This window comes from Lonchura striata, chromosome 5 (genome assembly GCF_050655825.1).
Source record: "Lonchura striata isolate lonStrDom1 chromosome 5, ASM5065582v1, whole genome shotgun sequence".
In the NCBI taxonomy this organism is placed as follows: Eukaryota; Metazoa; Chordata; class Aves; order Passeriformes; family Estrildidae; genus Lonchura; species Lonchura striata.
Genome location: NC_140707.1, coordinates 50416575 through 50435836, shown reverse-complemented (window position 1 = coordinate 50435836; position 19262 = coordinate 50416575). Strand labels below are relative to the sequence as shown.

The 19262-nt window shown below is 42.3% G+C and overlaps 2 protein-coding genes across 6 annotated transcripts in view; one reads left to right on the top strand and one right to left on the bottom strand.

Moving 5' to 3' along the window:
• Positions 1 to 8439, bottom strand: part of LIN52 (lin-52 DREAM MuvB core complex component) — a 39666-nt gene extending 31227 nt beyond the window's left edge. For 2 of the 5 annotated variants that reach the window (XR_014955696.1, XM_085580542.1), the window contains exons 1-5: positions 8405 to 8439; positions 8250 to 8324; positions 7947 to 8038; positions 7463 to 7529; positions 6366 to 6449 (exon numbers count right to left, since the gene is read on the bottom strand). Coding sequence is in view for 4 of the 5 variants with exons in the window: in XM_085580542.1 (XP_085436668.1) it covers positions 6366 to 6449; positions 7463 to 7529; positions 7947 to 8038; positions 8250 to 8324; positions 8405 to 8423 (337 nt within the window). In the remaining variant the exon portion in view is untranslated. Of the gene's footprint in view, positions 1 to 5874; positions 6252 to 6365; positions 6450 to 7462; positions 7530 to 7946; positions 8039 to 8249; positions 8325 to 8404 lie in introns of those variants that run through there. The other 3 variants (XM_085580543.1, XM_085580544.1, XM_021542753.4) reach the window with 3 other exon arrangements.
• A 267-nt stretch (positions 8440 to 8706) lies between these two features.
• ALDH6A1 (aldehyde dehydrogenase 6 family member A1) lies at positions 8707 to 19081 on the top strand. The gene is made up of 12 exons (XM_021542752.3): positions 8707 to 8780; positions 8958 to 9020; positions 11076 to 11150; positions 12470 to 12631; positions 13200 to 13278; positions 13805 to 14107; positions 14808 to 14929; positions 15175 to 15364; positions 16078 to 16259; positions 16668 to 16847; positions 17038 to 17136; positions 17577 to 19081. Exons 1-12 carry the CDS (start codon positions 8721 to 8723, stop codon positions 17679 to 17681), a joined length of 1620 nt encoding a protein of 539 aa, XP_021398427.2. The 5' UTR covers positions 8707 to 8720; the 3' UTR covers positions 17682 to 19081.
• The last annotated feature ends 181 nt before the right edge of the window (positions 19082 to 19262 follow it).

The window sequence follows — 19262 nt, the reverse complement described above, 5'->3', positions numbered from 1 at the left end:
TTCCCCAAGGAAATAGGGAAAGAGTTCATGTTATAGAAAGAGTCAGCTCTTCTACAAAGTTCCAAAATCTCATTTTGACAAGTAAGAAACTACATGAGTCCAGTTCACTTTTCCATGCAACTCTCCAGACTACAGAGTGGACATACAGCTTTTACTAAAATGGAGCAACAAGAGATTTCAGAAGATGTCATAAGACATTTTAAAGCACTCTTTACTTACACATCTGTTCATATGTTGTTTTCCTACAAATATAAGAACCTGAAATGTTTTGTTGCAAACTGTACATACACACCAGAAAGAGCACCAGGCAACTGTAATGCAGAAGTGAGGCCATGTTCACAAATGTAAAGTAAGGCTTCTGAGCTTAAAAAGCCTCTGTGTTGCCAGGACTAAAGAAAAAGTGGCTATGATGAGAAAATATTTTTCTTTGATCAATTACATCATTGATAAGTCTGTTTGGGTACAAAGGCCAGGTGTTTTGCATGGAGCCTGAAAAGGCTACATGTTCATGCTCCATGGAGACACCCCTAGGCAAGCCAATCCATTACACAAAAGGAAAAAGGTATTTCAGTAAAAGGATACTTTATCTTCCCTAATTATCTTATTTTGATTCTAATTCAGCAACTTTGTATATACAAAGTTCAAACGTAGCAACTGTCAGGCCCAGTCCCCTAGTTTGAGAAATTCAGTCCACCAAAGATGGAGCCCAATTTAAACATATCCTACCTATGATCAGCATCAAAATGAAGTAAAAAAATAAACACCATCCAAAACTCAATGACATAGCCTGCAAGGATCACTGACAGAACTAAGGGTGTATACTCAAAAAATGCTACAGTTAAATCCTGATTAACTGCTCTGCCCCTCCAAACCTACAAAAAAGCTGAACTTGCAGTTAAGATATCACAACAGATAGCATTTATCTGAAATGACAAATGAAAAACGAAGACTACCAATCTAAGGAAAAGCGGCAATCTGTACATAGCTTGGAATTCAGAGGACTCCTTTATGATATTCCAGAAATTTCAGAGGCTGCTGAGGTTGCAGAGGACTACAATTCAAAACCAAGGACAGCTTAACTTGAGAGCAAGGTAGTTGTTCTTCATTTGTGTGCCCATCCATCTCTTGCTGTCTCTGGAAGAGTCCCTCCATTACAGGGAACCCTCAGAGATTTCTGGCAGTGGTTGCTTAACTACCAGGCAGTTTAGCCTATTACTAAAATAAATACCCAAAAATATCCATTGTCAAACAAAAGGTCCTTCCAACCCACCACCCTGACTGACATGCCAATGGCAAACATCTATAGAGGAGCGTAAGTGCAGGGAGGCACACAGCTGTACCTGCACAGTAATCTCTCTCTGCTTTCTTCATCTCCAAGATGTCCAAGCCACTGGGGACTCCACAGCAGTCAGACACCCTGGAAAGATTTATCTTCCAATCATTTTTCTCATTACTGAGTAAGAAACTCCAAGATCACAAGCTCCATTGGTGATGTGTTCTGACTTCAATTCACAACACAAGTATCTTCTCATGTCTGTCCCAACACACTCTTTTATTCTCTCTGGCTCCCATACTATGAGAAGTCATTCCCTATCCACCCTTTCTCTGCATTAATGTTTTAGAGATCTTTTTCACATGCTACATCAGCTGTTTCTCTCCAGGCCAAAAAACCCTAGCCATTTACTTATTCTTCATATTAAAGAAAATGATCACTGAGTGACTAAACCTGAACTGGCTGTTCCTCTATCAATCTGGTGCTACAAGATGATCAACCTTTTGCTGTTCACCTGCAATCCCCAAGGTCATCCAGGTCTAATCCATGGGCCCTCGATTAAACAGCTCTTCAACTACACCCTTTTTTTAATTTGCTTTAACATATATGGAAAATAAATAAGCGTTACAAAGAAAATAGGAGCAAAGTTGCTAGAAGCTAGTGAAAGCCAGGGTGCACAAAACCATGGGAAACTATAAATAAAGAGACTTGGTTGAGCATGCTTGGGAACTGTCTCATTCCTCTTGAAAGAATATGAGGATTTGACATTGGATAACACACTCATTCCTAATTTTACACCAAGAACATCACAAACTGCCTTCAACTCCAAAAAAAATTTTAATCTAATCTAACACAAGAGATTAGACTGGCAAAAATCACTGACAGGGAAATTCTAAATTATATTCATATCTGTTTGGTCAGTTATCCCACATTTTCTAATGTTTAAGGCACACACAACACTAAGGCATCATTGCCTTCACAAAGATATTGGGGTTTAAGAAGAACAGGCTTTGCAGAAGTCTCACACTGACAGTATCACTGGAGCAGTACTGTGATACCATAGTGGCTAAATAAGCATTCTGGCAGCAGTGAGATTTTAGACACATGGCTGTGATAACCTGCTATCTATATTTACATTTCAGGACTTCTGAATCAGTATAGCAGGTGTTATCTGAAAAATATCAGAGAGTCACAGGAAAACAATAGCACAGGGAAACTTCAAAATGTCCCTGGACAACCACATTCCTTCAGTGACAAGAGTGCCTTTCCCATTCTCCCATACTACACATCTTTTATACCTAAGCTTTCTTCTGAAGTTTGGAGAAAACCAAACTTTTAGGTTTGTTATAAGAAAAACATTTTCCTCTGTGTATGTAGTTCTCAGATACACCTTTCTGTATACATATATCCCAAAGGATGACAGGACATCTCTTTAAATACATGGACTTCTCAAAGTTGCCTGTTCATGAAACCAAGACTTCAAAATACGTCTCAAGTCCACTTTGACTCAGATACTCTAAAAGGTGCAATGGGTCATACAGTGGAAAAACAGAGCTTTCAATCTAAATTTGCAGTTTACATTAATCGTTTTGAAAATTGCTGCTTTGTGGGCCACAAACATTGAGTCAGGGTCTGTGACTGGGCTCCCATAAAATAATTATTTCCCTCTTGCTTGCCACATTAGCTGGGGTCTGTTCATTCTGCCAGTGCTCACTACTCCACTCCAAGCAAAGCCTGCAAGTGGAAAAACTAAGGGACACAGAAGAGAAGGAAAAAGTTTGTAACAAGACTTTTCTTCTTTTTTCTTCCCCAAACTCAGCAATGAGACTCACTGAGTGGCTGCAGCTCACATTCAGAAGAGCTACTATGCCTCTCAGTCACCTTAACTGCATGAACAACTAAAAGTCAGTTTATTCATTGAGCCAAATTCCTTCTCCCTTAAAATACCCACTTTAATGGGAACAGTAAAACTGACACAAAGCAGGATTTTAAATACTAAAAATGGTTTCGATTATTAAAACCAATAAAATAATTAACCAAAGGAAAGTAGAAACTCTAATGTGAGAAAGTTGGACTTCATAGTCTTGGAGGTCTTTTCCAGCCTAAATGTTTCTGTGATTCTGAGAACCAAAGCAAACAGAGAAAAGCAGCTACAAGCAAAATGATGAGGTAGAATTTTACAGAAATTAAAAAGCAGACAAGGAAACACAAGCTGAAACCTCAGAGAAAGTGATGAAAAAGAATTTATTTTTAAAAGGCTTTCTTGATACAAGGACCTGAGCCTGGAAGCTTCTAGAGAACTCCAGAATCACCTTTTAACAAAGAATAAATACACAAAAGAGACCCAAGTCTGTCTTTAAAGAGAAAAGTAAAAAAAAAATTTTAAATGGTTTATGCTACAAAAATCCTGCTTCATTCAAGGAAGGCTATACTTTGATATGAATCCTGTGCTAAGGAAGAGAAGAATATTCTGCAAGGAATACTTCAAGCAAGAATCCAGCTACTAACATGCCAGGAAGAAAATGGTAGAACAAGCTGGAAAGAAAAGCTAAATTATATGTTGATAAATTAAATTGATTCACAGAAGCCATGGGGCAGTCAACAAACTAGATAGGGTTAGTTAGGGAAAGTAAAGTTAACCCCTATGGTAAAAAAAGGGGAGGAAGTTAGTTGTAGAGAAAGGAAATATGTGAAAAGCACAGAACGAAAGGAGGAACTGAAAAATCCATGGCCAAAAAGTTGGGACAGCTGGGATTGTAGATAATAAAAATGTGGGATTCAGGCAACGGTATTCAACTGTTCCTAGATGAAAGCCATCCAGATGTCCCATCAAGCTGGACAAAATATTCAATACATCTGTTCCAAACTTGTCAAGAAAGCCCACTTATACAGGCAAAATAGTAAGAGAGTTCATATGAATTCAAGAAACAAGGCATGTAACTCAGTAATTAATAATTAATCAAACTACATAATGCCAAATCAATTATTCAGATTTCAATGCTAATGTTGCAATAGTACCTCCATAAATAAACTTTTTGAAAGGTATCCAGTCCCACAGCACTTTGCCTAATGAATTCTAATGCAAAATTGATGTAAAGTATGTTGTGAACTGGGTATAACAATAACAGATCTCACAAGATGATTGCAATGTCACTCAATAGATACATTTTTCATGGAGTGCTGCAGGAATCACCCTGGTCCTGCACAGCACATAATTAATAACTTGGATAAAAATACAAGTATTTGAAAATATGAAGTATTTGAGGTGGGATCTAGAAGAGTTGGAAGGAAAAGTTGCTAATACAATGAAGCAGGATTCTCTCAACCTCACTGCTGATGAAACATTTGAAAATGCCATAAAAAAAGATAGTGCACATTTTGAAAAGAAAATATGTCACAAAAAACAATCTTGGGAAGAACAGCTTCAAACCATAACTGAAATGTCAGAGTTTTATAAAAAAGAAGCAAAACTTCTGCGGGAGGCAGGCCTCATGCTGCCATCTAGAGGAGACTGGTCAGCAGCAGGCTTTGTCCTGCTTTTGACAGCCAGCGTCAATGCACCGGCCAAGTCAAGAGGGGACCAGTACATTTCAGTACAGAGAAATAACCAAACTATATACGTCTGAGATAAAACCACAAGCCTCTTAACTTTAATGAACAGATATTTTGGCTTTTTTTTTTTTTATTATTGTTCTCTCACTTATTTGAGGTCCATAAGAGAAAATAACCTAAGGACAGTATTAGGAAAAACAGTCCTGAGCAGTTTCTGTTCAAATTCCACAACTAATTTTTGGTAAGAATTTTCAAAGATAAATGTACATTACAACACACAAAATAGTAAATAGATTACAGTAAAGGAAAACTGCCTTCAGTGAGAAGAAGTTACAAGCATGGAAAACTGTCATAAAGGTTGAAAATTCAAGACTTAAGTTATAACTGTTGAACCTCGTATTTCAGTTTTCACCCACTTTGTCTTATTTATATATGCACTTGTTCTCAGTAAAAATAAATGGAACCACATGTAACAGGTATTACACATGCAGTAAGGAAACAAACACCTCCCTAGCTTTACTGCAACTCAGGCTCTGCTAAAGTCCATTTAGCAGAATGACACTGTCTGACATCAGAGCCTGTAACTTAACTGAGAAAGCAAACCATCAGCCAATCTTTGAATTTGACTCAGTTTTACACTGTTATACTTTAACTTCTACTCCAAATGCTTCACACAGTCTTAACAGATATTAGCACTGAAAGTAAAATAAACTCAAAGTAGGTTAAAACAAGCTTAATGATTTGTTATTAAGAATGCATTAGGCTATCCTATGTCTGCAGTCAGAAAGACTCTAAAGGTTTATTACTAAGTTGTAGTACCCACTAAAAGCAAGGTGAAAGACTTGAAACTTTTGGTGCTTCATGTAGCCCAAGAGTAATTACAACCAGGGTCTAAACAGAAAAAAAAATGTGTTGGTATGTATGGGTAGTATTAAAACCAACTCCACAATATTCTTGATATCCTCAAAGCTATATCAACCTGTTAACAGGAGTCCTAAATGAGACAATGAAAGGAGCTCTTTTTTCAAAAAAACACAGAAAGAGTTGGCTGTTTGCAACTGGGATGAAAGTCATCTTTATTACTCAATGACATCACTGCCCACCACAACTGAGTGTAAAAAAAGTAACAGCTACAGAAGCAGAAAGCAGTATGAATACCAAAGTGACAGGAGAATCCTATACACAAATTTCCCTGTGGAGGCAGTGCATGAAATTTGAGAGAAGTACTGCCACAATTATTTTGAGAAATACCTTTAGAATTTGAGTGGGAAATTAAGCAAAGTGACCTGATTTATGTAACACAATGTTAACTCAGGAACAGAAGTCTCTGTGCCACTGGGTAACACCAGACACACATCTTCCCCCATGCAGGTAGGCTGTAAGTTGGAGATGTAAGTTCATTCTCTCATCCTGTTGCAGGAGGTCACTGTAAAACACTTGCCAAATCTGTCAACACACTTTTCCAGCTACCAATGTACAGGCACATGCTTTAGTGGAAAGATTTGGAATGCAGTCAGTCATATCTGTGTACAGCACTTACATTCATCCAGTCCCAGTTGATAAGCCAGGTTCTGCAGGCCACGAACTTTTTCCATCAGATTAGCTGTAGTAAGGCTCCCCAGCTCTTAAAAAGAGAGAAAAAGACGAATTTTAACCCTCTCTATAGTCCTCCAATAGCAGTTCACCTGTTTAGTACTTCACAGAGCACTTTCAAGCCTTAATTCTGTCAGGATCTGTTTCAGTGAACAGCGTACATTCAAAATTCAAGCTGACTCCACTCCTAATTTTAAAGTACGGAGAAAGGCAGCCATGACTCTAGTTCGTGATTTGATCTGCCACCATTGCAAAGAGTAATTTGACCTATACTTTAGAAGTTCCTCTAAGTTCACACTGCAACATGAACAAGCTATATAAAAGTAGCAAGGGAATGGACTTATTTTGCATTAATAACGTGAGTTCAAGCACATTTCTTGGAGTGAGTCAGAGTTAAATTGTCTCACTTTCACTCTGTAGCTGTGACATGTCACTGTGACACGATCACACACCATCATTCAGAATTCATGACAGGAAGAGCACGCTGAAGGATATTGACTGCAAACTAACAGCTGCACCATGAAGAAAGTGTACATGCTAGCTAATCCTGCTGTAACTTGCCTGTACAGCCTCACCGTTGCATTGGAGCTCCTGGATCTGTGAGGGAACACACACACGTAGAGCATCTCTGAACAAGTCAATCAACAAGTCTAAGCTACTCACCAACTGATCAGCTGAGCCCCTCCAAAAAATTAATGCTACTTCTCAAAATGCAGGAGATGCTCACTATACTTATATGGTGATAAAAAGGCTATGGGAGGTGACTGAAATATACACAATGTTACATTGCTTATCTTGAAAAATCAGCCTGCCACTGATATCTGGATAGGCTCTTGGAAATAACTGGTTTAATGAAAATGTCTATCATTAACAAGATGAAGAGACTTATGAGTTGGAGATTCTGCAAATATGATGGCTAGAGATCTCAGGCCATAAGGCCACCACCAAAACATTTAAAGAACAAGTGTTTTAAGCCTCTTAGTAACTACTGAATTCCCATCTGCTTTGGCAACCTTAATTCTTGCCCACAATATTCATACTCACCCTTCAACATATCAATATCATCATTTTCTAATTCAGCCATCCACTTGGGGGGAGAACTTGTAATGGGCTATTTTGAAAAAAATAGAAGTTCATATTCAGAAAAGTCCATTCTTAGAATTATACAATGAAGTACGATCTGTATTGAAAACTAGTTACAACAACAGCAAAAATGCGAGAGTGTGTGCCATAGAAATACCTTTATGTTTAATCTTGCTTTTTCCTGGACACTTTAGAGTTAAAAACGGCATGCCACCATTCACAAGCCAAAAAATCAGTATGAAAAATAGGATTTTCTGACGTTTAAAAGCCTTTACTGCTTTCAAAGTATAATTCTCATACACAGTGAACTACAGAAGGCATAAAAAGAAACACATATATAAAAGATACATTAAAACCAAAAGCTATATTGTAGCATATATTGGACTTATTGCTGAGATACGGTTCATAGAAGATGTAAAGCGCGCAAGAGAACCTGCCGATCTACTATTACACGGAAGGAAGAAACGCGAAAGGGAAAGGCAAAGCAGCGCTCACTCACGCTTTTGAAGGAGGCGGCGAACTCGGCAACCCCGGGCACTGGGGAGAGAAAGCGGAGGTTGGCACGGGGTGAGCGCTCCTGCGGGCGGCACCGCCACCCGCCCCGGCCCGTGCAGCTGCCCCAAGGAGGCCCGGCCCGGCCCGGCCCGTGCAGCTGCCCCAAGGAGGCCCGGCCCGGCTCGGCCCGGCCGGGCTCTCCCCACCCCACCCCGAGCTGTCAGACTCGGGGCCGCGGGCCCGCCGCACTTACGCTGCTCGGGCCACAGGTCCGGGGAGGCGCGGTCCAGCTTCTCGAAGCTCAGCAGCGAGGTCTCCAGGTCGGCGCCTGCAACAGAGAGGGGGTGAGGGCAGTGCGGGCGGGGAGCGGCGCGGGAGCGGCGGTGCCGCCCGGCCCTCCCGCCTCACCGTCCGCCGGAGCCGCCATGGCGCGCGCCTCACGTGACCGCGCCCGCGGCCGAGCCGCGCGGGAGCGGAAAGCAGGCCCCGCCCCCAGCCCCACGCGCCGCGCTCGCGGCCGCCGCAGGGCGGGGCCGGGCCGGGCCGGGCCGGGCCGTGACGCTCGGAGGGCGGCTCGGCCCCCTCCGCCAATCCGCGGCCCGGCACGGGGGGCGGGGGCCGTGGGGGCGCGGCCAGAGCGGCTGCTGGCGGCGATTGGCCGCGCGGGGGCGGGGCCGGGGCGGGGGCGCGGCCGGGGGCCTCGGAGCGGGGACCCTCGGCCGGGATGGCGGCGGCGGCGGCGGCGCGGGGAGCGTGGGGCGGGCGGCGCCGCGTGGCGCTCAGGGTGAGGCGGCCGGCCGGCCCCGGGCGGCTCCGGCGGCTCGGGGGGCGCAGGGGGGTCGAGGCTCACCTGACCCCGGGGCCCCGCGGGGGTCGGTTCCGGGCGGGAGCAGCCGGAGGGGGGTCGGGGGGAGGTGCTGCCTGACCCGCCCTGAGGTGGTCTGTGCTTGCCCCCGTCCAGCTGCCGCGGACAGCCGGTGCCCCCTGGACCACCTCAGTCGCCGCGTCCTTCTCTTCCTCGGTGGTGAGTGCCCGTCCCGCGGAGCGGAGCCGGTGGGCGGGGAGGGAGGCGCGGGAGAGCCCCGGGCGCCGCCGCCCGCCGGACACTGCCCTCGGCTCCGCTCCGCTGAGGCCGTTCCCGCCGGCTCGGCTGGACCCCGGCGGGTCCGGTGGAACAAACATCGGCTCTGCGCCCGCGCTCCACGGGAGGGACGGGAAAAAGTTCCATGTCCGATTTGTCGGACTGCGGAGCTGAGCGGTGGCCGCCCTCACCCCGCGGTACTCCTGGTGGCTCTGGACTGGCCTCATGCATCTATTTGCGACAGAGAGAGGATCTGGTTTCTTTCGGACAGTATCAAACAACTTTGGTTCTTGTACTGCCTTTTTTCCTCTGCTGTCCATGGCTGCACACTCTCTGAACTCCAAACCAGAATTCCACAAGTAGTCTGCTTTACTACCGTCCATGTTCCCACAGCAGGTGCATTCTCTACATAAAAAAAGGTGGCGATGTTATGGGAAAGGTGCAATTAATTTTAATTCACCATTTTCTGGCTTGCTTAAAGTATTTTTTGTTGCGTGTGCAATGTTTGAGATACCCTTTTTAATCAATTTGAAAAAGACATTAACTCCATTGCACTGAAGTCTATGTGGGTCATAAAGCATTGGCGCTTGTGGTTGTACTGCATTAGCCTCGGTGGCACTGAGGCTAATGGAGTGATTGATAGCCATAGGAGTTTGTCATTCTTTAGACCAGCAGCTTTTCTCACAGTCAGGAAACTCGGTCAAGGGACTCGGATATCCTGTGCTTTCTTCCAGGTTCTAGAGGAGATTGTGTTTTTGTAGGCACAGATTTCTGCCTCTCTTCCCCAAGTGTGAGTCCAGCTACATAATCATCTGCAACATTTTAATTTTAATTCTCTTCTAGCATTGCTTTCCAAATCATTAAGTTTTGCTTGTCCATTAACAGACTTATTTTATACTTCTGATCCTAACTTTCTCATCTCAAAGCTTTCTCAGTTTGTCCAACTAACATTGCTGTTAATTTTTTTTCACTTTCATCCACTTTTCACTGTCATCACTTGTCCACCCTGTACCATTTATGTTCCTGATTCTTACTCTGATCTCTGTCTCTTCATTACACTTTGGATATCATCCAAGTTCTCATCTCCCTTTCATAATTCCATATCATAATTTCTTCATTTTCATGATATATTTGGGTTTATATCCTGGTTCTGTTGATCTGTCCCATTTGTGTTATTCATACAGAAGATCCATTTCCCCTTTCTCTTACATGTTCTCCCCAAGTCATGGATTTGTGTCATGATTAACTGGTTCTTGCTTTCTTCTAATTCTCTCCTTACCTCCCAATGTCAACTCCTCTTTTATAGTTTCTTAATTTATACAGTCACAATTTGTTTTCCTGCATGGTATAGTTTTGTTGCCTATCTAATGCTAATTACAGCTTTTACCTCTGCCTTCTGTTCTGTTCTATGTTTGCCTGAACTCCTTATTCCAAACTTTCCTTGTCCCTCCTCTTCATCTGAGTGGGAAAGTTTTGTTTTCTGTGCTGCCAGCCAGGACAGTCCACAGATACAGGTTTCTTACTCTTAGTTGCAAGACCAAGCAGGGGGTGGGGAAAGTCCAATTTTCTGCTTGAAGCTATAAACTGGAAAGATGAACCTGCTTAGTGGCTTGATGGGAAGGAGGCACATGGGACAGTGGTACAGTCTGCACTGGGTTCACAGAATTCCCATGAAGTGAATTATTAACTGTTTCTTCTGAACATTTATGAGTTGCAGTTTTTCAGGTTTTGATTAAATAGATTGAAACAATCCCAAACATAAGCAGAGCAATGTATTTTTTTCTATAACTGCTTTTAGAAAGAATTTTGGCTATTTAGGTGTAAAGAGAGCAAAATGGGGCAGAGAGCAATTATCTGGGTCTTGCTGTGAAGACTGGATACAGACTTTAGTGGTTCACATAGCAGTAAATGATAAAGGCTTGCATGTAATATGGCACATTGGCATTTAGGCATGTTGAGACAAAAATAACTCACTTTTCAGTGTTTTGACCTCCACAGCCAACAACCAAACTCTTCATTGATGGGAAGTTTATTGAGTCCAAAACTACTGAATGGATTGATATCCACAACCCAGTAAGTGAAATGCTCTCACCTTATGTAAATAGTGATCACTGTGAAACAAAGGTCTATGCCTCTTCAGGGATGTGGCAGATGAAAAACATACATTTCTTGAGAAAGGTTTAGACTCAGCAGACTACAGCTTCTCAGTTTCCTTTTCACATGAAATATCAGTTTCAGAATAAGTTACTATCACCCTTACCTCCCTCACATAGTAAGGCCCTGGTCTCCAGAAAGGAAGCTTAAATTTTGGTTATGTATTTTTTTGTATGTCAGATTTCTGAAGGGTGTCTTTCACTCTGTATATGAAATCAACTGGGTGTGATTTGATCCCAGCTGAATGTGAAATCCTGATAGAGGCTGATATTACTCTCAGAGTAAAAAGGTGAAAAATGCTAACAGCTGAAGCTCCTCTCCTTTCAGAGAGTTTCTATCTGTTGACGCACAATAATCACAGAGCTAGATGCTATGCAGTGCAAAATAGATAAGTAGCACTTGTGTTGTCTATGTACTCCACCAAAGACAAATGGAAATGAGGTTGCACTCAGAATTCTGATCCTCTGGCCTTCCTAGTAAGCCTTTAAAACAGCAGTTTCTAAATCTTTTCTGTACAGCTCTATTTTCATTTGCTTTGTGCAAATGATCAGAGCAGCAAGTAATGTTCATGAAGCTCATTTGGTCTATGTAGCAAGCAGTGCTCTTGTTTAATTTTCTTCCTCTTGTTTTGAGTAATTTCTGTCTTACTGATATATCTGAAATTTTTGTCATGTCAAAGCAGATTTAATTCTTAAGATAACATTAGAAGGAGGTTAAACTGGCACCAAGCTTGAAGTTAAAATACAATAGAATTAAGGTTGTATATAAATAGTACTTTGGCCTAGGGGTATAGGTAAGCTAATATCAATGGCAAATGTGCAGTCATGTACTGCTTTTCACAAAGGAATATTGCCTCATTTAATGTGCAAGAGGGACAGCCAGATGAACCAAGACGATGGAGAGGAAAAGACCATAGTCCATGGAAAATTTTTCCTTATACTGTCTAGAAGTTTCAAGATAGCCAAGTCACTTCAACTCCAGCTTGGAAATCAGCACTGCATTTGTAGTTTTCTGAGTGCTTAGCTTGATATATTTGGAATGCAGGTTTTCAGAACTACTCCAGTTGTAGCCCAGGCCTTTTGTGTGCAATCAAGGAAGGCATTTCCTTTGTGCTGTGCCCTCAGAAGTACAACTTGTAGAACAAGAATATTAGGTGTGTGCTGTGAAAGAACTCTTGAATGGTTGGTGGGAACACATAGGAAAAGCTGAGTTTTGATGCAATTTGTTTTCTCTTTCAGGCCACAAATGAGGTGGTTGGCCGTGTACCGAAAGCCACAGCCAGTGAGATGGAGGCAGCTGTGGCTTCTTGCAAAAAGGCTTTTTGGAACTGGTCAGAAACATCTGTTTTGAGTCGCCAGCAAATTTTCCTGCGCTATCAACAGCTCATCAAAGACAATCTGGTGAGATCCCATGGCTGTGTGTGATGTCTATGGCTGAATGCATTGCAGCTGATTTCAGAAACTAAATTGAGAGAGACTTGGGGTTTACAGTGTTCTTGATGAGGTGCTGCCATGATTGAGAAATCAACTGAGACACTGTCGAGAGGTGCAGCAAAGCACTTCTCTCATCAAATGGTAACAGAGGCAGCGCTTCTTAGGGAATATTGCTCTGAATTTGTTCCTTTACGAAGAGACCACAGAAGGAACTTTGAGCCTTGATGGAACATGTGTCAGTTGATGAAGACAAGTATGTTACTATGTTTTTGGATTTTCCTGATGGATTTTTTGGTCTGTATGTGGTGTCATACCTGAAACCATTAGAATACAAACCATCCGATGACGATTTTTTCTAAAATGTCACCTAGGTGGGTTATTGGCTTCTTGTTTATAAGGAGCAAATCAGTCAGTATAGGTTTTTCTGGGTTGTGTTCAGTCTATTCATTGTGATGTTCAACTCTATGTTAATTCTGTCTTTTTCATGGGCAGGCACTTTTCTAACATTCATAAACTTTGTGTTTTCCATTTTCAGAAAGAAATTTCCAAACTCATCACCTTTGAGCAAGGAAAGACCCTGGCTGATGCTGAGGGAGATGTTTTCCGAGGCCTCCGTAAGCTGCTGGCTCCTCCTGTTAAAAAAGGGGGTTTGAGAACCCACAGGAAGGGATGAGGTCTCCTGAGCAACTGATTGCTCTGTATATGTTGATCCCTTTATAGCCCTCTACTCAAAGAAAAGTATCAATTGTAGCTCTAAGCTGAAGAGTTTTCTTAGATAATTTTTAAATCACTTCCAAGTTGTTAGAGCTTTTTCCACAAGTGACTGCAAATTACTAAAAAGGGTTAAGAATTTCTCACCTGTGCTCAGATGTCTAAGGTTGAGTCCCAGGTGGTACAATAATACTACACCTGTACATTTTGTACTGGGGCTGTTGTGTCTGTGCTCCTATCACGATGATGTGTGGTGTGGTCAAGAGAGAATCCATTACTAATTTGTTCACAATGCTTGGCAGAGGGAGTTTCTGGAGCACAATTTGTGGGAGAAGTGTCTGGAAGAAAGAGGTGGGTCAAGGCAGTAGTGAAAAGAAAGTTTGGGGACTAATTGTTAACAGATCATCCAGCAGCATATTGCCCTTGCAGAGGTGGTTGAACATGCTTGCAGTGTGACATCCCTCATCCTTGGGGAGACCATGCCCTCCATCACTAAAGACATGGACACTTACACCTACCGCCTGCCTCTGGGTGTGTGTGCTGGCATTGCACCATTCAACTTTCCAGCCATGATTCCTCTCTGGATGTTCCCCATGGCTATGGTTTGTGGAAACACCTTCTTGATGAAACCATCTGAGCGTGTACCAGGAGCACTAATGTTGCTTGCCAAGCTGTTTCAGGATGCTGGTGCCCCTGATGGAACCCTGAATATTATCCATGGACAACACGAAGGTAATAACAACCCTTCCTGGGAGATGATGAGTGTATGTGGTGTGTTGTATGCTCAGTGGGAGGTACCAGTTGGAGAGTCTGAGACTGCTGCTGTTGGATAGGTTTGGACTGATGCTTCAGCTGTATTGATAAAGCTTAAAGGTGAGTGGGAGATTCTCTGTCACCTTGCACCAAATCTTTCAGGAGATATGGTGGACAAAATTTTGGGGATTTGGGTCAGAGTTCCCAAGGCATGTAAGTGCTCAAAGTCTACTTAGCAACCTAAACTGCAACTGAAATAAGTAGATAAATCATCTTGGTTTCGCAAGGAAGCCTAAACAATAATTAAATGCTTCACTGACTATACAGCGGATGGCAGTATCCTGGCTCCTACCATGCTATTTTTTAGAGCACACAAGTAGCTTCAGGACATGATGATACAAATAGAGAACAGTAACTTCACTTTGGCATTGCTCAGACACCCTAGGTGCCCAAGGTATGTAGAGATGTAAGAGAGCCAGGAGAATGAAGACAGGGCAGGAGTATGTGTCGTGAGAAGTGAGTGAAAAGTTACACAGACAGGCTTTCAGGGAACTCGGATGCAGGAAACACAGAAGCAAGAATTTTCATAAGAAAGATACATAAATTTAGTGCTGTGGGGATGGGAACAGAGGGGAGCATTTGTGCACCACAGTTATAATGTATTATTTCCTGTTTGAAGCTGTGAATTTCATTTGTGACCATCCGGATATCAGAGCAATCAGCTTTGTGGGATCTAATCAAGCTGGCGAGTACATCTATGAGAGAGGATCCCGGAATGGCAAGAGAGTCCAGGCCAACATGGTAATGTCTCTGAACAGAGCACACTTGAGCACATAGACTACCTCTGTTGCCTGTGAATGTTGAGAGAGACCACACCACTCAGCAGCAGAAGCTAACTTTGCTGCTGATAGCTAAGTGATAAGGCTGCTCTCTTGCCAGCCTGTTGGTAGTAGAATCATAGCTACTATAAGAAATCATTGCCAGAGGCTAGAGAAGAAGCGGTCTGGGGTGGTTAATAATAGGAGACTGTATGTGTTGTTTTTCAGGGAGCCAAGAATCATGGTGTGGTGATGCCTGATGCCAATAAAGAGAACACTTTGAACCAGCTGGTTGGAGCTGCTTTTGGAGCAGCTGGCCAACGCTGCATGGCCCTGTCTACAGCAATTCTAGTAGGAGAAGCTCAGAAATGGCTGCCAGAGCTTGTGGACAGAGCCAAAAATCTACGAGTAAATGCAGGTATAGACTGAGATAATTTTTACAAGGTTCCCCACTTCTGTACAACCATAGCTTTTTAGGTCAGCTTATCTGCCATACCGTGTAGTGACCCTTGGAGCTATTGGCACCACCAATGTGGTTTGATGTGTAGGGGTAGGAGCTAGCAGATTATCTGGATTGGGAAACCCAGCCCTAGACTTGGAAGTAGAAACATGTTTTCAGCTTGCTGTGGGATTGATGCAATGTTTACAGGATCAGTCTTGTTTTAACTGGAGATGTGAGGTTAAATCCTCACATGTGGAGGTTTAACACATCCTCCTAAGTGTAGTTTAACTCATATCTGCCATTTATATAGCAACCCGATTTCCAGATCCTTCCAATTGGTAGTAAGCATACAATAAAAAAAGAAAAATGGAAACAAATACTTTGAAAAATCTAGACTGTTACTAATTCTAGGGGAATTATATTTTGTTTGTGTTCAATAAAGTGCTGCGAAGGGGAAAAGTTTCCTTCCTGAGAAGAATCTATTGTTGAAGTTTGGCTTTCTGGTGATTCCATGTTGATTATGAGAGCTGCAGGCTATTGTTCCTGTTCATCAGTGTCTCAAATCTGTGTTCTTATGTCTCAGAAACATCAGGATTTTCAGATTTTTCCTACCAGTGTAGTTATCTCCCAGATGCCTATGAAAGGGAAGTTGTCGGAGTTAGAAATTTGGTGTCTCTGTCTCTTCACAGGAGACCAGCCTGGAGCAGATCTTGGGCCTCTAATCAGTCCCCAAGCTAAGGAACGGGTTTGCAGTCTGATTGAGAAAGGAGTAAAAGAAGGTGCCAGCCTTCTCCTGGATGGACGTAATGTCAAAGTGAAGGGTTATGAAAATGGCAATTTTGTTGGACCAACAATCCTTGCCAAAGTCAAGGTGAGGTGACCAAAACCAGTGCTTGCAAGTGTGTATTGCAGGGTCAGCTGAAAAATGGGTTATCCAAATCAGACAGTAATCAATGATCACCAAGTAGAAAGGCCATAAATGGTTCAGCTTCCCCTTGTAGTGTCAATTAAGTAATCCTTGTAATGCAGGCAGTAAAAGCAGAAAGCACTCTGGAGATGAAAAGTGGTGCCTCTTTTAGTGTACTAGATAGAGGATAGGGCATGGGAAATGGTGAAGAGGTAAGGAGGACTGAAGGAAGGCCTGTGGCAATGTAGTATGATAAGTAATCCTAGGAATATCATGAGTACTAACAGCACGTGTGTTTCTTATATCCTATTTCTACAATATTTTTATTATATCCTTTATACAAACTGATTTTTCTGCTGTCTGTATTGGCAGCCAAACATGACTTGCTATAAGGAGGAAATCTTTGGGCCCGTTCTAGTGGTGCTGGAAGCAGACACTTTGGATGATGCCATTGAGATGGTGAACAATAACCCCTATGGGAATGGAACTGCAATCTTCACCACCAATGGAGCCACAGCTCGGAAGTATTCTCACTTAGTAGATGTGGGGCAGGTATGTTCCAGCTAGGATTGTTGCTTTTAGCCCTCACTGTTTACAGTGGGTTCATTCAGCTGTAATTGCTGCCCTCTCAGCCAGCAGTACCCAGCCTCAGACATAAGAAAACAAAATGCAGAAGCATTTGGAGAGTGCTCTGCAATCTGTTATTTCTTGTGACTAATATGGCAGGTTTCCTTTGGTGTAGGTGGGTGTCAACGTTCCAATCCCAGTACCTCTGCCCATGTTCTCTTTCACTGGCTCTCGTGCTTCTTTCAGAGGGGACACCAATTTCTATGGCAAACAGGTAACTTTCTGATTCAGAGTACTCTATTGGGTTAATTGTGATAAATCATGTTATAAATGGCAATGGGGAGATGGTCATCAGACTTCATTAGTGAGGAGACTTTGAAGCCATTTCAACCAGGAAACAGAAAACCAGACAGTGATCACAGCACCATAATGCATGTCACAATCATACATAGCCTGTTTCTCTTTCTTTTTCTCTTAAGTAAAAACATGCAGGTCTTTTTAGGATATTTTAGAAGGGAGCAATAACTAGCAAGCTTTCTCACTGAATCAGAATTTGTGAAACTGGTAAAAAGAACAGGCTGACAAGAATTGTTTCCAGAGAAGAAAATTCAATCCTGTTTAGATAAAGCAGAAACTGTTTGATTTACCACTAGTGTAGACCTGAGGAATTAATAAGGCCAAATATCTGATATGTGGATCTCTCCTTTCCTCCAGGGAGTGCAGTTCTATACACAGCTGAAAACTATCATTTCTCAATGGAAAGAAGAAGATGCCACCATTGCCAAGCCTGCTGTGGTTATGCCAACTATGGGAAACTAAACCAGCCTTTGCAGATGCTGTTCCTGGTGCCCTTCTATGCTGCACTTTCCAGCTTTGTCCTGACTATCACCCTTTACTTGGGAATGAATAGCAAGCTCCTTTGTCTCAAGGATCTATTCCTGTGCAGGCTCATGTGACTCATGGTCTGAATTTTCTGTTGCTGTCAATGTTTTTTTGGTTAGCTGAACTAATTTTTTCCATACCACCTTTCAAAGACTAAATAACCTTATCTAACTGAAAGGGCAGCCACTGAGATTGGTCTTAATTTGTGTTTCTTTCCAGACCCCGTGAACTTGAACATAACTCTGGTTTTCACTTCAGTATCTTTAGCCTTAGTGACTCACTCCTGGCTACATCTTGTAGCAGGTTTATTTACCTCTTTATCTTGCATATTAAGATTCTGAGTTCACTTTACTCAAAGATGAGTACTCATTTTGAGTGACATAACTGGGACATCTTGGGTGTCTCATAGAAGTGACTTTACATACAATGAAGATAGCAAGTTGTCAGTCATTCACCTGTCGAGCAGTTTCCAAAACACTGGGAAATAGCTTTGTATGGGTTTTTCAGGAAAGCATATTTGATTGCTTGTCTGAGGATGAAAGAAATTTCTGTATGGTACAGTGACCTTTGCTGTACCTCTGACAGCTTGAATACTTCTGTTCCTTTTCTGTCTGGGGCTTGTATGCTCAAGCTTGCCAGCAATTTCATTATAGTTGAAAGTTGTTTGGTGCCTTTTCCCTGTGCTAAGGGATACAAACCTACACCATAATGAAACTGTGGAAGCAGAAACATAACCATGTATATGTATCTTTGTGTCACAGCATCATGTGCATCTGACTAAAATGGAGACTAAGTCGACAGGTCAGTAGGAAGAAAGAACACATTTTTTAATCACAAAGCAGCCTGTTGGCTTTCTGTCCTGATTGTAGCTGTATTTCTTGTGTTGGTTGATTGACTCCTTGTCACATTTGCTCAAACACAGTCATGTACTCTTGGGACTGCAAGTTCCTATTGCTAGAGAGGAGTAAGACTTGGTATATACAATCTGGTTTTAAGAATCTCTGCATTTGGAGCTGGAGAACCTGTATTTTAATTTTGTTCCTGAAAGATGATGCAGCCATGAAGGATCTGCAGGGATCTCACTCAAACATCCATGGAAAATAATATTCTTCTAATGTTTGTAACCATTAAGTGTTCTAATGTAACCATTAAGTGTTCTGAATGTGAACACTTTGTATCCTGCCTTCAGGTAAAAATGCCTTGTAACTGACAGCTCTATATTAGTGCAATTGCTGTACATTCACTAATGTTTGTACCTTGTTTTTTTTCCTCTGCTATACACTAGAGGGAAATTCTCACCTTGCAATTTGATTACAAATTAAAAACATGCTAATATATTTCTGCAGACCATGACTGTTCCTTGGTAAGACCTTACATAGGTGTGATGTTGATTTTATTCCCCTCTTCACAGGAGATGGTCTGCAACTCCTGTAACCCATGTATACATTTTCCTTTTACAGTATTTCAGGGACCTCTGTACTAGTTTCCTCACATAGCGTTTCAAGGAATGCCTTGTTT